Source organism: Antechinus flavipes, chromosome 3 (genome assembly GCF_016432865.1).
Source record: "Antechinus flavipes isolate AdamAnt ecotype Samford, QLD, Australia chromosome 3, AdamAnt_v2, whole genome shotgun sequence".
Taxonomy (NCBI): domain Eukaryota; kingdom Metazoa; phylum Chordata; class Mammalia; order Dasyuromorphia; family Dasyuridae; genus Antechinus; species Antechinus flavipes.
In genome coordinates this window covers 183,039,655-183,053,865 of record NC_067400.1, presented here as the reverse complement: position 1 = coordinate 183,053,865, position 14,211 = coordinate 183,039,655, and the positions used below count along the sequence as shown (strand labels likewise).

General features: G+C 35.7%; 1 protein-coding gene across 6 annotated transcripts in view; it reads left to right on the top strand.

Annotated features, from left to right (window-relative positions):
• LOC127553548 (interleukin-1 receptor type 1-like) overlaps window positions 1-14,211 on the top strand; it is a 73,456-nt gene that overhangs the window by 36,498 nt on the left and 22,747 nt on the right. For 2 of the 6 annotated variants that reach the window (XM_051984332.1, XM_051984331.1), the window contains exons 1-3: window positions 2,648-3,380; window positions 12,284-12,360; window positions 14,094-14,160. In XM_051984332.1, coding sequence (XP_051840292.1) covers window positions 14,103-14,160 — 58 coding nt within the window. In that variant the 5' untranslated portion in view covers window positions 2,648-3,380; window positions 12,284-12,360; window positions 14,094-14,102. Of the gene's footprint in view, window positions 1-2,643; window positions 3,453-12,283; window positions 12,361-12,459; window positions 14,161-14,211 lie in introns of those variants that run through there. The other 4 variants (XM_051984336.1, XM_051984334.1, XM_051984333.1 and 1 more) reach the window with 4 other exon arrangements.

Genomic DNA, 14,211 nt, shown 5'->3' with positions numbered 1-14,211 from the left:
CAGTAGGGAGTCACTGATTATTTGAGGACAGGAGACCCTGACATATTTTTCTAAAGACTTTTTTGTTGTTATTAGTATTTAACTTTTATATTCTTGTCCATCCAGTCTCTGAACTTCTATAATGACAATGTATTCATTACTTCATTAGATACTCCATTTCACTACTAGACAGGAAGTTCCTTCTTCTGTGAAACATAAATTTGCCTCCCTTTAACTTTCCCCCAGAATTCCAAATTCTGCCCTTTGAAGCTGTAAAAAAAAAAAAAAAAAAAAAAAAAAAAAAAAAATCTCATTTTTCCTTTCAGATAACAATCTTTCCAATATTTGTAGACACAATGTAATTTCCCCCTCCCTCCAAGGGTGGAACCATTTAAAGTATTCAATTTATCTTCAGCCAAATGATACCATCTGAAGAAGGCAAATTGAAAAGGCAAATGGAACCTTTGATTTCTACATGTCTTGCAGTACCGGGTGATCATCATATTGCTTTCATATTAATAATACATTTCATTTTAGTGATGGAAAAACTGAGGCATAGAGTCAATTATTCAGAATCATTGAATAGATTTATCCATAACTTCTATTTCTTTCATATTACTTTTTCTGGTCATTGCAACTGCAAGTGTCCCCCACCAAAAATTACTTTGTATTTAATTTTGTAGAGGACAGTTGGTGGTACAGAGGATAGAACACCTCACCTAGAGTCAGGAAGACTCATCTTCCAGAGTTCAAATCTAGCCTAAGATACTTACTAGCTATTTGACCCTGGACAAATCATTTAATCCTATTTGTTTCAGTTTCCTCATCTATAAATGAACTGAAGAAGGAAATGGCAAACTACTCCAATATCTTTGCCAAGAAAACCCCAAATGGGGTTACAAAGAGGAGGGCATGACTGAACAAAAATTTTGTATATAGGTCATATTCACTTCTATGTCTACATATGTCCTTCTATAGAAGAGTGTAAACTCCTTGAGATTTGAGTGTTGTGTTTGTTTTTGGGTTTGTTTCTTTGTTTGTTTAGTTTGGTTTTTGTCTTTGTACTATCTAAGCCCAGTAAAATACTTTAACAAAATAAGTGTTTAATAAAAGCTTTGATTGATTGATCACATAGTACAGAATCCGAAAGATCCTTTCTAATCTATCTACTTTACCTGTGAAAACAAATCATTCACAGTATGTCATGACTTGTGCCTGGCTATTGCATTCAGTATAGCTAAGGTTTTTCTGACTGGTCAAGAATATTAGTTTAGGTCTTTCTAGGTGGTATATATTAAGCAAAATGAATTGTAGACAGTCAGACAAGGGATGGGAGATCATGATTTCTTTGAAAATGAAGAAAGTTTAAAGGTAGAAGTAAAAAAAAAAAAGTGGTTCAATGCAGCTTAGGAGAATGGAAAATATAGGCTGTTGGAGGAAGTTCATCTAGGCCAGTGGTTTTAAAATTTGCTCCAAGAAACTTTGTGGTTCTAGAGAAGATCAGTAGTTAGTTCCATTAAAAAAAAATAGGTAACACAATTAAAAATTTTTTTTCAGGTCACCAAGTCATATAATAGTAAAAGTAAAAAACAAAGTAAGAAATAGCAAAATTACTCCCTGAGTTTGTCATACACTAAAGTGCTTTACTAAGACAAAATTTCAGTGAATTAATTTTGTGAAAAAAAAATTCTGTTTAACAAAACTTGTGAGCATACAGTGACATACCCAGTCTTTCCATGGGTGCCTTGTCTCTGGGACAGATGTTTTACAGACAGATCTGGAACTGATTGAAGAGAAGCAGGCTTTTCCAGATGTGGATGTTGCAATGGAGATGAAAAGCTGGACAGGGAAGACATAGTTTCTTTTTTCTTGGAAAGGAGTGTATGCCCACTTAGCTAAGGATGTCCTGTATGAATACCTATGTATTTTAGGTTAAGAGCTGCTAATGAATATAGAGTGTTTAAGTCGGAGTCAAGTTCAAATAAAGTCTCAGAAAGGAATTAGCTGTAGTATTCTTGTCAGATTAGTTAAGCCTTGTTTTTCTCAGTTTTCATCTGTAAAATCCTTAAAGTTTGGAGGCAGGGGAATTATGTCTTTTGAAGTTCAGAGAATTTTTTAAGTGAGGCTATTGTGACCTCTTAAAACTTCTTGAGAAATGTAGCATTGTGTCTCAGTGAACCTCATACGGATTTTGGAGCCCCTAGATTCAAATCCACTACCTGCCTAACCTTAGGTGAGTCTCTCAACTCAGTCGGTTTCTAAATTTCTCCTCTGTAAAATGAAAGAATTGGACTAGATTACCTCTAAAAATTCCTTTTCAGATTTAGATCAACGAATTTATGATTCCTTTTCCTCTTTTCCAAAATGACCAAAATGATCTCTGGGATAAAACTAAGTGTGGAAGTTTGTTTTTGAAGCTTCGGAATATAAAGAAACTCGGAAACAAAAGTTTAGCAGAATCCCCGACCTGTAATACTGGATTTGGGAAATCCTTGGCAGCCGGATTGAGGATCAAACACCCGGAGGCATCTTTGGCAGTCTGATTTGTCCTGGGTGCGAACTTCCGATTCCAAAAATATTGTTTCTTAAACTTAGAGTCAGTTTAATGTAGTGGATAGGACACTGGACACTGAGTCAGGAAAACTTAAATTCAAACCTTTCCTTACTAGTAGGCTGACTGTGGGTAGATCATATTTGCTAAATGTGCCTCACTTTCATTTGTAAAGTGGGGTTAGAATCGGTGGCTTCCTAACGTCTTTCTTTAAAGCCATGATTCTAAGATGCAGGAGTTTTTAAGTCCCTGAAAAAAGGCAAAGTTATAGCCTTCCTTAACAGGAATCCTTTATTCAAACTGTTCTTAGAGAGAATTTAGGAATAGCTTGTTTCCGAATCCTTCTCGGGACTTTACTTCACTATTCCAGAGTGAGAACCTGGGCACAACAGCTGGCTAATGTAATACGACAACGAGAGTTTCTCCTTGGGCCAGAGAAGGTTCGCTAGAGGTAATTTTTCAGGCAGGCAGCAGTATACTCCCGGGTTTGGACAATCCTCCCAGCTATCCAGATGGAGGAGGAGAGGCGTCCCGAAGTCCGGGAAGTTGTTGCTGCCTCCTCCCCCTCCATCAGAGTGTGGGGAGGAGTACAGGCTTGTCTCCAGCTCGGGTGGGAGGGAGTTCCATGTCGCCAACTGCGAGACAAGGCAAGGACCTGGACAGGAGAAGCCCCATTTCGATCCTCCGAAACTCTCTAGTTCCAGACTCGTGTCCCTGATCCATGCCTCCCGAAGAGAGCGCAGGAAACGAGATGGAAGAGCCCAAGTGGCAGAACTCTGTTGCCCAGGACTGGCTTTGGGCTTCTTAAGAGGGACCAGGAGAAAGCACGCACTGCGCTCGCGGCAGGCAGGTGGGTGCCCTGGGCTACCTAGGGAACGCAGTCGGCCCCCGCAGACTGGAGATTTCTCCAGAGGCAAGCTGAGTAAGTGCAATTAGCTGTTCCGAGTTTTTGAAGACTAGAGATACCCGAATGCCAACTGAGGGCTGAGCCGCATGGTGTGGAAAGGGAGGGACTCCAGGCAGCCTAGCACAGATAAGTAAGGAGAGGGCCGCGTCAATCCCTTTCTCCACCTTAGTCGCTTTTTTGTCTGCCCCCAAGAGTAAGCTGTATTTGGGAGTGGGTGTCAGTGTGACTCTTTGGGACTCGTTGGGGGGTTGGAGGAAGGACGGTTAAGTGCAGAATTGGCCCCAAACTGTGCTTGTCAGAGGGCTTGGGCTTGACTGTTGCTTCCAATAACTTCTTCGGAACACAAGAGGACTCATTTACCCCTGTCTAGCTTACCGAGGTTTATAATTAGAGTGGTGACTGGTATTTCAAGTAGTTATTCCGGACTTTTGGGTGACATGCTGTCGTAACTGAGCTAGATTATCAGGTATGTGTATGTGCCTGCGTGATGTGTTCATGAGAGAGACAGATCACAGAGACAGAGGTACAGAAATAAAGGGATACATAGAGACATAAAAAGAGAGACAGCAACAGAGACATACATACAGAAAGAGAAAGAAGGAAAGAGTGGGGGAGAGAAAGAGAGAGACAGAGACAAAGAGAGAAACACACAGAAGACATGGAGGGGGGGAGAGAGAGAGAGAGAGAGAGAGAGAGAGAGAGAGAGAGAGAGAGAGAGAGAGAGAGAGAGAGAGAGAAGGCAATTCACCATATGATTTATAGGGGTTCTTAATATGTTGTCCATGAATTTGTCTTACTTCAAAATTTTTTACAGCTGCAATTCAATATAATTTGTTTCCTGTGTAATCCTTAGATTATGAACACTAAAGGGAGGGTTCTGTGATCTGTGTTTCTGGGCAAACTCCCTCAAATACTGTTGCTCAGTGTTTGGGACAAGATGGTCAGGAAATACTTTGTGGTTTGGACCTCCAAAGGTTTGCTCTTGGTTGGCCCTGACATTCAGCCTGTTTATCTTTGTGAAGGGCAGTGGAAAGTCCCCTTATGGAGTATTTTCTGGTAATTCTGAAGAAGAATGAAGTGATAGGACACTTTAAAACAAAAAGCTTTAAGTTATTTTTTTTCCACCCTATTTGTATTCATTCATTTTCAACCTGAAGGGAGAGTCAAACTCCAGCAGAGAAGCCTCACCAATAATAGGACATTTATATAGCATTTTACACATTTTATCCCATTTCCTCCTCATGACATCCTTGCAGAGTAAATGTTATTAGTACCATTTCACAAATAAAGAAAATGCTAGAGTTAAGGTGACTTGCCCATGGTTACCATAGCTCAGAAATAGGACTTGAAAAAGATCCTTTCTAATGTTTGTAGCATTTTTCCCACTCCACTAATGTTTGCTCAACAAGTTAAATGGATGAAGGGACTAAATGCTCTGCTGCCTAAAGGAAAAAAAAAAAAAAACAACACAACACAAGTAATTTTCTTAAAAGAATGATTGGAAATCAGCTCAGACTAACAGTTGGAAGAATGGTCTAATGTGTCCATAGTCTGCGCTTTTCTTCTGAATGAGATTAATAACAAGAAATCAGAATAAGCAGATGCAACCCAGAAGCTTTTAGAGGAAACTTTTCTCACAAAGAAACTTACAACCATGATTTCTCTTAGTGCCAGAGATTATGTTTGTACCAGATGAAGCAAAATTGATAGATTTAGTTGATCCTAATTTTATAGCAGCATAGCATCAAATGGAAAGCTACCTTATACAAATAAATTAATGATGGAATATAGGTGAAATGATTAGTAGACTAGCCTGGGAGCTTGAACAACCTGGTCTTAAGTCCTATCTCAGGCAAATACTAATTATGTGACCCTGGGTAACCTTTCAATATCTAGGGAAATGTCCATGATTAATCAATATCTAGTGCCAATTAATATCTCTAGTTTAAGTTCTTATGCTAGTGGGAGTGAACAAGGTGTAATGAATAGAGAGCCAGACTTTTGTGAGAGCAATCCAGACTTTGGTCTATAACATATATACCAAAGTGTGACCCAGGGAAATAACTCAATCTTTCAGTACTTCAGGCAATTCCCAAAGCAGAGTTTTCCTATCTGTAAGAACTTGAGGGGATAGAGTACTGGGTCTAAAGTCAAAGAAAAGTTATCTTTCTGAGTTCAAATCTGGCTTCAGACTTACTAGCTGTATGACTCTGGACAAATCACTTAACTAATCCTATTTGCCTCAGCTCCTCATCTGTAAAATGAATTTGAGAAAATAATGGCAAACCACTCTAGTATCTTTGCTAAAAAAATCCCCAACAAAAAACACTTCTTAAGTGGGGTCACAAAGACTCAGATGTGACAATAACAATTTCCTATCTATATTGATAGAAGAGGTTTCTAAATGCAGGTGACTTTCAGAAATGCTTCCTACATTCAAGAAATAAGAGATTCAGGCAAAAATGGTGGTGGTGATGGTGGTAGATAGATGAAGGAAGCTAATACTCTTAGAGTGAATCAAGGGAAATAGGATTTGAAATTTACTTTGTTATGATTTTCTTCATTACTGTTAAGCTAGAACTATACAGGAAATTGTAGCACTTTTTAATGATCTTGCAGATCTTATTGCTTCTTTTATATCTTAAGAAGTTTCATCATTATTGATAAGTAAAATCCATAGTTAATATATAAGATATGATTACTACATCCATAGGATATTGTCAAGGTCCTAGGATGGAAGAAATGCTCATATCAAAACAACTGAGCAACACCAGGGCAAATCAGGATGTCCAATTAGTATGGCTTAACCTGAGAAAAGACACATCTTCAATACTTTAAGCATTATGATTAGTGCCACTATTATTCTGCTTAGCACAGTTTCTGGCACATAATAAATGCTCATTCCTTTGCTTCCCACCAATTCCAATTGCAACCAGCTGCAATGTAATAGACGGTTTTCATGCTTTGCTTTTACAGACTGCCTGAATTGTTCCTCAAATGAAAGACAGAAGGTTGATGTTCAATCTAATCCTCTGAACCTCTTCTGTTTCCTAGATCACGACAGGGTTTGTATGCTTTTGGTATAGCCTGAGGTCACTAACATGTTATAATTGGAGTAGGACTTCATTGGAAGTTACTTATTAGAATAAGGAAGTGTGAGTACACAATTTCCAGCAGCCTGGCATAGTTGTAGGGCTCTAAAAAGAAATTGCATCACACTGGCAAAGTTTGCATTCCATCACTTGAAGATATGCTGGCTTTTAATATAGCATTCTATAGGAGTGAGATTAAAAAGTCTCCCCCTCTTCCCCCAAAAAGGGCTATGTTCACACATCTGAGACTGTCTCAGTTTCATCTTTTTCTCTCCACTCACAAAGCCATTGTCTCAGTTGAGGCCTTTATAATCTTTTACTTAAACTACTAGTTGTTGTTCAGTCATTTTTCATTCATGTCCAACTCTTTATCACTCCATTTGGGATTTTCTTAGCAGAGATGCTAGAGTTGTTTGTCATTTTCTTCTCCAGCTCATTTTATAATGAAGAAACTGAAACAACCAGGGTTAAGTGACTTGCTCAGGATCACACAACTGATAAGTATCTGAGGTTGGATTTGAATATCTATCGTTCTGATTTCAGACCTACACTCTCTCCACTGTGTCACATAAATGCTTAAATCATGAAACCTTCCTGGGTTTTAGTTTCTTTGTGGAAAGTATGTGAATATTATTTTATCATATCATATTAAGAGTTATTATTATATTATTATATTAGTTGATCTCTGAGGTCTCTTCCAGGTCCCAATCCTGGGTTCCTACTTTTGGGAGTTAGGGGAGTAACTTTGATTTCACAAAAATAGAAAACAGTCAGTAAGGAAACATTTTTACCATATATACCATATATAGTATCTGCTATATACAATTTATCATAGGTAGCTGATATATAACTGAGAGGCTATATAATTTGCTCAGGAACCTGGGGTCAGGATGTGTCAGGGACAGAACTCAATTCCAAATTTTTTCAACTGTTAGATAAAGTATAGGCTTACCCATATCTTACACCAAATTTCCTATCACTTGATCTGACTTGCTGGATAATTTATACCATCATGATAGCTGTAATATCTTATATTTGTATCATGTTTACTATTTTTGAAAGCTATTTCTCTTATATCATTTGATGCAATAGTCTGCCATTGCCTAATTTGTTTAGATGAGTATTTTGGATAAACCTGTTTTGGCTTCAGTTCTGAGTTTTATTTTGCTATATCTTTTTCTTAGAATTTCTTGAATGAAGTGATAACTTTTGTTCCTATGACAGTTTATCTCATTAAGTTTATCTACTTAAAACACATTCCCTTTGAGAAAAATCTATTTCTTTCCACTGAATTGTCACAATATTATAAATAGGGAGCCATAATTTTTTTTTAGCTTTTGTTACTTATTCATTGCTACCTTCCCCAAACCCCAAACTATCTTTGATCTATGATGCAAAGTGAGGGAGATAGACTATATGGCCTTTATAATTTTTTTTTCAATTTCATATCTATGATCCCAAGAAACTTAGACTTAAATTAATAGTTTTGGCATTATTCACAATGACAGAAAACAGCATTTAAATACAGATCTGCCATATTATATCATATTAAGTAGGTATGACTCAGGATAGCTTGACACCTTCTACTTAATAATGATAATAACAAAAAGAATAATTATAATAGTTGGCATTTATTTGGTGCTTTCAAGTTTGCAAATACTGAACATTTGCTCTAGCTTTAAAAATATTATTTCATTAAACAGCTCTGAAAAGTTGGTGCTATTATTATTCTCATTTCACAGATGAGGAATAGAGGGGTTATGTAGCTTGCAAAAAGTAACACAACTTAAGTATGTAAGAAGCTGCATTTGAACTCAGGTGTTAGAAGATTAAAAAAATGAAAAAATAAGAACAAAATATCAATATATTATAGCTAATAATGTATCAAGTGAAATAGTATCTTTTTTAAAAAGTCTTTTATTTTTTAAAAAAGTAAAAAAAAAGAGACTATTATTAGAGTTGTTACTTTGGTAACTTGTGATGTGAAAGTAATGTTCAATTCTTAGAAACAAGGCTGAAAGAAAGCAATTCATGGCAGTTTTTATTAAATTGAACAAACTTGGAGTTTGGTAATGGTAATAAATTATATATCTCTTTTTAAATTACTAACCTAGTTGAATTAAGAAGGATTCATCAACAGGCAGTTAGCTACTAGGCAATTAATATTTTTGGTCAGAGTGACTCATGAAAACATACTAAGATGTGGGAACAAGATGTGATCTGCCATACTGAAAGAAGCACAAATGAGGATGAAATCATTGATTTTAAGTGTTTGAAGCAAGGGATAACTCCATTACTTTCTTTCTATATGTAATTTTCCTTGAAGTTTACTTCATACCCTTCTATTATACCAATTGAGATTATATGATAATACTGCCTATTTGGAGTAAATTTATTTCAAATTTACATGTTTGTTCATTACAAAGAACAGGGCAATAAGACACTATTGTTATTTGTAATATACTGTTCACCTCATAGGAATTTTGTTGGCATACAACTATTGATAGCAGAGAGGATTTGGATTTTGCCTGCGTTGGACCTGTTAACTCTGTCTGAAATAGTTTCTTCTTCAGTAATAGCTATTATTTTCCTTCCCTACTTTCTTTCATCTTTGAGGAGCCAGAAAGGATAGGTATCTGGCAGTGATGGCAGTGAATAACATAACTAGTGTACTTGATATCCCTGGCAGTGGTCCTAAAACTACAGCCCGCGGGCCAGATGCAGCAGCTGAGCACGTTTATCCCCTCACCCAGGGCTATGAAGTTTCTTTATTTAAAGGTCCACAAAACAAAATTTTTGTTTTTACTATAGTCTGCCCTCCAACAGTCTGAGGAACAGTGATCTGGCCCCCTATTTAAAAAGTTTGAGGACCCCTGATTTCTAGAGTAACTTTATGATGGGGAAGAGGGAAAAGCACTATGCTTTATGAAAAACATACAGGAAGAAGCTGAGATGGGACCGTTGTTAACTATTGGTTATCTCACAGGTACTATCTCAGCTTCTTCCCCATAAGCATCCAATAGTTCTTCTGTCACCTTTCTCACAAAGCATTCCCATTCCATCATAGTGCTAATTAAATTGACCTCCAGTGACTGCCCTTTGAGATACCCAGGAGTAATACTGCCTAACAGGTTCCTGGAAAGACATTAAAGGGTTCTTGATGGACTACATTGCATTTAACCAGAACAGTTAATAGTAAGGAGAAAATGGATTAGAATTAGGTAGGGTAGAATGGGTAGAATTAGGTACTATCCTCAGACTTTTAACCTTTGAGACCAAAATGTGTGTGTGTGTGTGTGTGTGTGTGTGTGTGTGTGTGTGTGTGTATGGTTGAGAGGGGGAGGAATTACAATCCCTTACCAATAAAATCTTTGGATATCCCTGAGAAAACCAAATACAAAAGATTAGATATGGAAGTTGAGATTTCAGACTGCCCAACAGCTGGGTTACTCTAGACTAACTTTGTACTTTGTTCATTTTATTCTGCTTTAGTAAATGGACTCTAATCTACATATGAGGAAGTGATTCTCTGGATCATGATGATTTTGGGAGACTAGAATCTCAATGGGATGGTACTAAATCAGGAGAAATTTATGAATTATAATTTGAATTATTCCTATCTCTTGATAAAAAACTTAGGAGAACACTGGGGAAAATCAAGTTTAGTGGAAAACAAAACAAAACAAAACAAACAAAAACCCCAAATAACTCAACAATCAACAATTGATTTTTCATGCATGTGCCAGGAATGAGGTGGTATATAGTTGAAGCTTTGCATAGCTAGCCTCTTTTTTGTATGCTCAGCTTAGTTCACTAACTGAACCTGAACAAAACTTTTAAAAAATTTTTTTTCAGATTTTTCTCCTTTAGGTTTTGGAAGTATGAATCAAGTCTGGACATATATCACCTAGTTTCTTCCACTTATTATTAACAACCTATTTTTTTGAGTTGTATGATTTCCTTTTTTCATAGTTTTTAATTCTGGTCTAATTAACCTATAATTTTTATGTTAATATACAATAATACAGGAAGTCTGGTTCTGGGTAAAACATTAGAGGATTTAGGTTCTAAGGCCACCCTTGACCCTACCCCCGTGTCCTTGGGCAAGTCAGATAACATCCTCAGGCCTCACTTTTATCACATATAAAATGGGTGGGGTGGAGAGTTTGAAGTGACCCTTAGAGTGATCCAGGTCAACCCAAAAAGCATAGTTATCTTTTTCAATCCAATCCTTTCTCACTTTCTAGTAATGGAACAGTTCCTTATTCTTTATAAGAATACTTATTCTGTATTCTAGCCCTGACAGGTGTTTTCCTCACTTTTGAGCACTACTGGTAGTCCTATATAATTCTAATTGTTTCCTGACCCCAATGTAACAATGCTTCATCTACTTGTCATTGTTTAGGGAGATGAATCTTGTTACAGATAGCTTGTTTTTAAGGACAAAGGCATTTATTTCCATTACTTTTAGTGGAAGTTTTTCTAAAACATATTGTATTGCCTTTTGAAAACCATTTAAATTTTGGATTTTGGGCTCTGTTTCAATTAATTAAGACAGCTGTATTTTCTAAACTAAAAATGAGGAGATATGATCTGAGAAAGATATATATATATAGGCTTGTTAAGTACATTATAGATTATTTTCCTGAGATTGGGACTGCCCTGGGAAATCTCGGACATATGACTGCCATATTGAGTGAAATTGGGTGTTGCTGTTCCTAAAAACTTTGAAATAAAGTCTTCTCAATCCTAATTTCATTTCCCTTTTAAGGATCTACTCCTTTCTTATCTAATCCTTAACCAGATTTAATCTCCAGTTCTCTTTTCACACTGATCTGATATTATTCTGGCCCTGATGTTTGCCTCAATTTCTCTATAATTCTACTATAACCTTGTTCCAGTCATGTATATGCATATGTATATGATATGCATTCTGGCCCTACCTCTCAACTCTTTTTTATTGCCAAATTTCTAGAATAGGCTGAAGACTAAATGTCTTCATTTCTTACCACTCACTCCCTTGTGCTATGGAAAAGAGATTTTCTTTTTCCCTCCCTCCCCCTACTCTACTAAAATTATTTTCTTTATTTCTTACCACCCACTCCCTTCTTAACCTTGTGCTATGGAAAAGGGATTTTCCCTTTTTCCCTCCCTCCCCCTACTCTACTAAAACTGTTTTCTTAAAGGTCACTAGTGATTCAGGTCTTATTGATGATTTCTTTTTGCTTTTTGATATTGTTGACCATTCTCCCCTGTTGGAAATTCTCTTCTTCCTTAGTTTTAAAAACAAACTTTCCTGTTTATCTTCATACTTCCTCTTTTACCTGCTCTTTGTTTTCTTAACTGGTTTGTCAATCTGTGTATCTCCAGGTTTTGTCCTTGGCTCTCCTAATCTCTCTTAAAGTTGTTGTTGTGTTTTTTTTTCTTTCTGGTCTTTTATATCTATCCTCTTTATATATATTGCTCCTAAATCTGTAGTTTTGTAAATTTATGTTAGTGTATATGTGAGCTTTGCTTATTAAAACAACCATTACCAATGTTTTAGGATTTATGATTTGTAGCCATAATCATTCTGCCCAACTAAAATCATTATAAATTTTGTGGTGAGAATTTGAAAATTTTCAATAAACTTCTTGAATTAATTGAAGGCATTCTGGGATAATGAAAAAGCATTAACAACAAAAGTTCTGGGTTTCTTGATTTGTATGTTGATGTATGGAATAAATTTACATGTATATATTGTTTTTCTTTCAGACAAACAGAACCCTTAATAATGATGACCAGAGCCTAATAAATTGTACTATGTAGCACAGGAACAAGTGAATTACTAGGTAATAGAAAGCTCTTTCTGAAATAAATAGTTGACATCTGGGGGAGGGTACATTGTTGCTTCTTTCTTGCTGTCAAGAAGTGGGACAAGCTATATTCCAGAACACTTGATGTTAGATCTTAGTATTTTTACCATTCTGAAACAGTCTTGTTCTGACTGCAGCTTTGATATGTTGGTCAATATTAGAACAGTCAATCTGCTCCATTGATAATGATCTTAGGAAGGAGAAGGATAACTTGTCTTTGAAATTTCCATCTATTATGGACCTTGAACTCAGAAGACTCTACTGATTCTGCATTCCCTTCAGCATTTTTACTACTATTATTTCATATGATTATAGATTGAGGAACTAGAAGAGAGTTTATAAGCTATGTAATCCAAACCCTTCATTTCTCAGATGTGGAAACTATTTCAATCATCATGTCCTATCTATCTAATGGACAACCTTGCTTTTAGAGTTTCAGAAGTAAACCCCTTAATCATGGGAGCTTCTTTGAATTCCCTGTGGTCACAGCTAAAGGGAAGTGTCCATAACACTCTAGAGTTTCCTGAGGGATCCATTGTAGTCTGATACAACCTAGATTCCAGACCCAAATCTGGAATCTTGTGAATGTAATGAGTACTAAGTTTCTTGACTCATTGTCTTTCTGTCTCACTTGATCAACAAAGTGAGATTTTATTCTTCTTTTGGGTTAATTTTGATAAACCTACTGTATAAAAAACTCAGTTTGGTACATTATTTTGCTTTGCCTTTTCACTCCTTAGGGAGAAAATTTGTGTCTTGTAGTTAAACAAATAGTTCTTAGAAAGAATATAAACCAGTTATCTTATTTCATAACATTTTAGAAAAAAATATAATATGGACATTCATAGGGTAAACAATAATTAGAATGAAAACATGAATAAATATTTTTTCTTTAATATAAGATTAGAGAGCAAGAATGTATTCTAAAAGACAGCAAGCCAGTTAATTCTATACTAATGCTACTTTGTTTAATCATCTGAGTACCAAACAGTGGGAAAGTTAAGTAGAAATATTAATTTGATGTAATTGGTTTGAAGGCTAATCTAATTAGAAAATATATGAATTGCAGATTTATTAAGTAAAATTTATTACTTCTTAGTATAATCAAAGTCTTGAAGTAGACTTATACTGTGTTGACAAGTTTGGTGATTTACTCCAATGTATAGGTAAGCATAGCATATAAGTGATTAGCAGATAAATTGAAATACTTAAACAGTTTGCCTTCTTAAGTATGAAATTACTTAATTTCATAAACTACTTGCTTAGATTCCATAAACAATTAACAAAACCTCCAAAAAACAATTTCTGGTCAAGTGATCACAAATCTAAAATAATGGAGATTTCATCATGGTTAAAAGATTGAGACAGTTATTGTCAGACACTTGAGTCAGTATTTATAGCTATAAATAATATATAAATAAACTCTAACCCAAATTTCTAGCACCATTTTGATCTGTATTGGGACCAGCCCCAAAATCTTTTCAGTAGTCTCATAAGTAGAAAGTCCCATCTCTGTTTCCATCTGTCCTAATTATCTCTTGAATTTATCATAAGATTGAGAGCTCCAAAGGATCTTAGTATCACGTCCTCAAATATTTCTGGATTTTGCTCAGCACTGACATGAATCAAGGAATGAATAATGAATGGAGACTTGTTTTTTAAAGAAAATTTGCAGAAGCAGTTATGTTTTCTTATTTTTTTTTAAATAGGAAAATAAGATGACTCTATTTTGGTATGCTTGCTTCATAGTTCTACTTAGTTCTTCATTTGAAGCTGGTAAGTTAAATAAAATTTTTTCAGTATGTATCATCAAAGAAGTTACATATG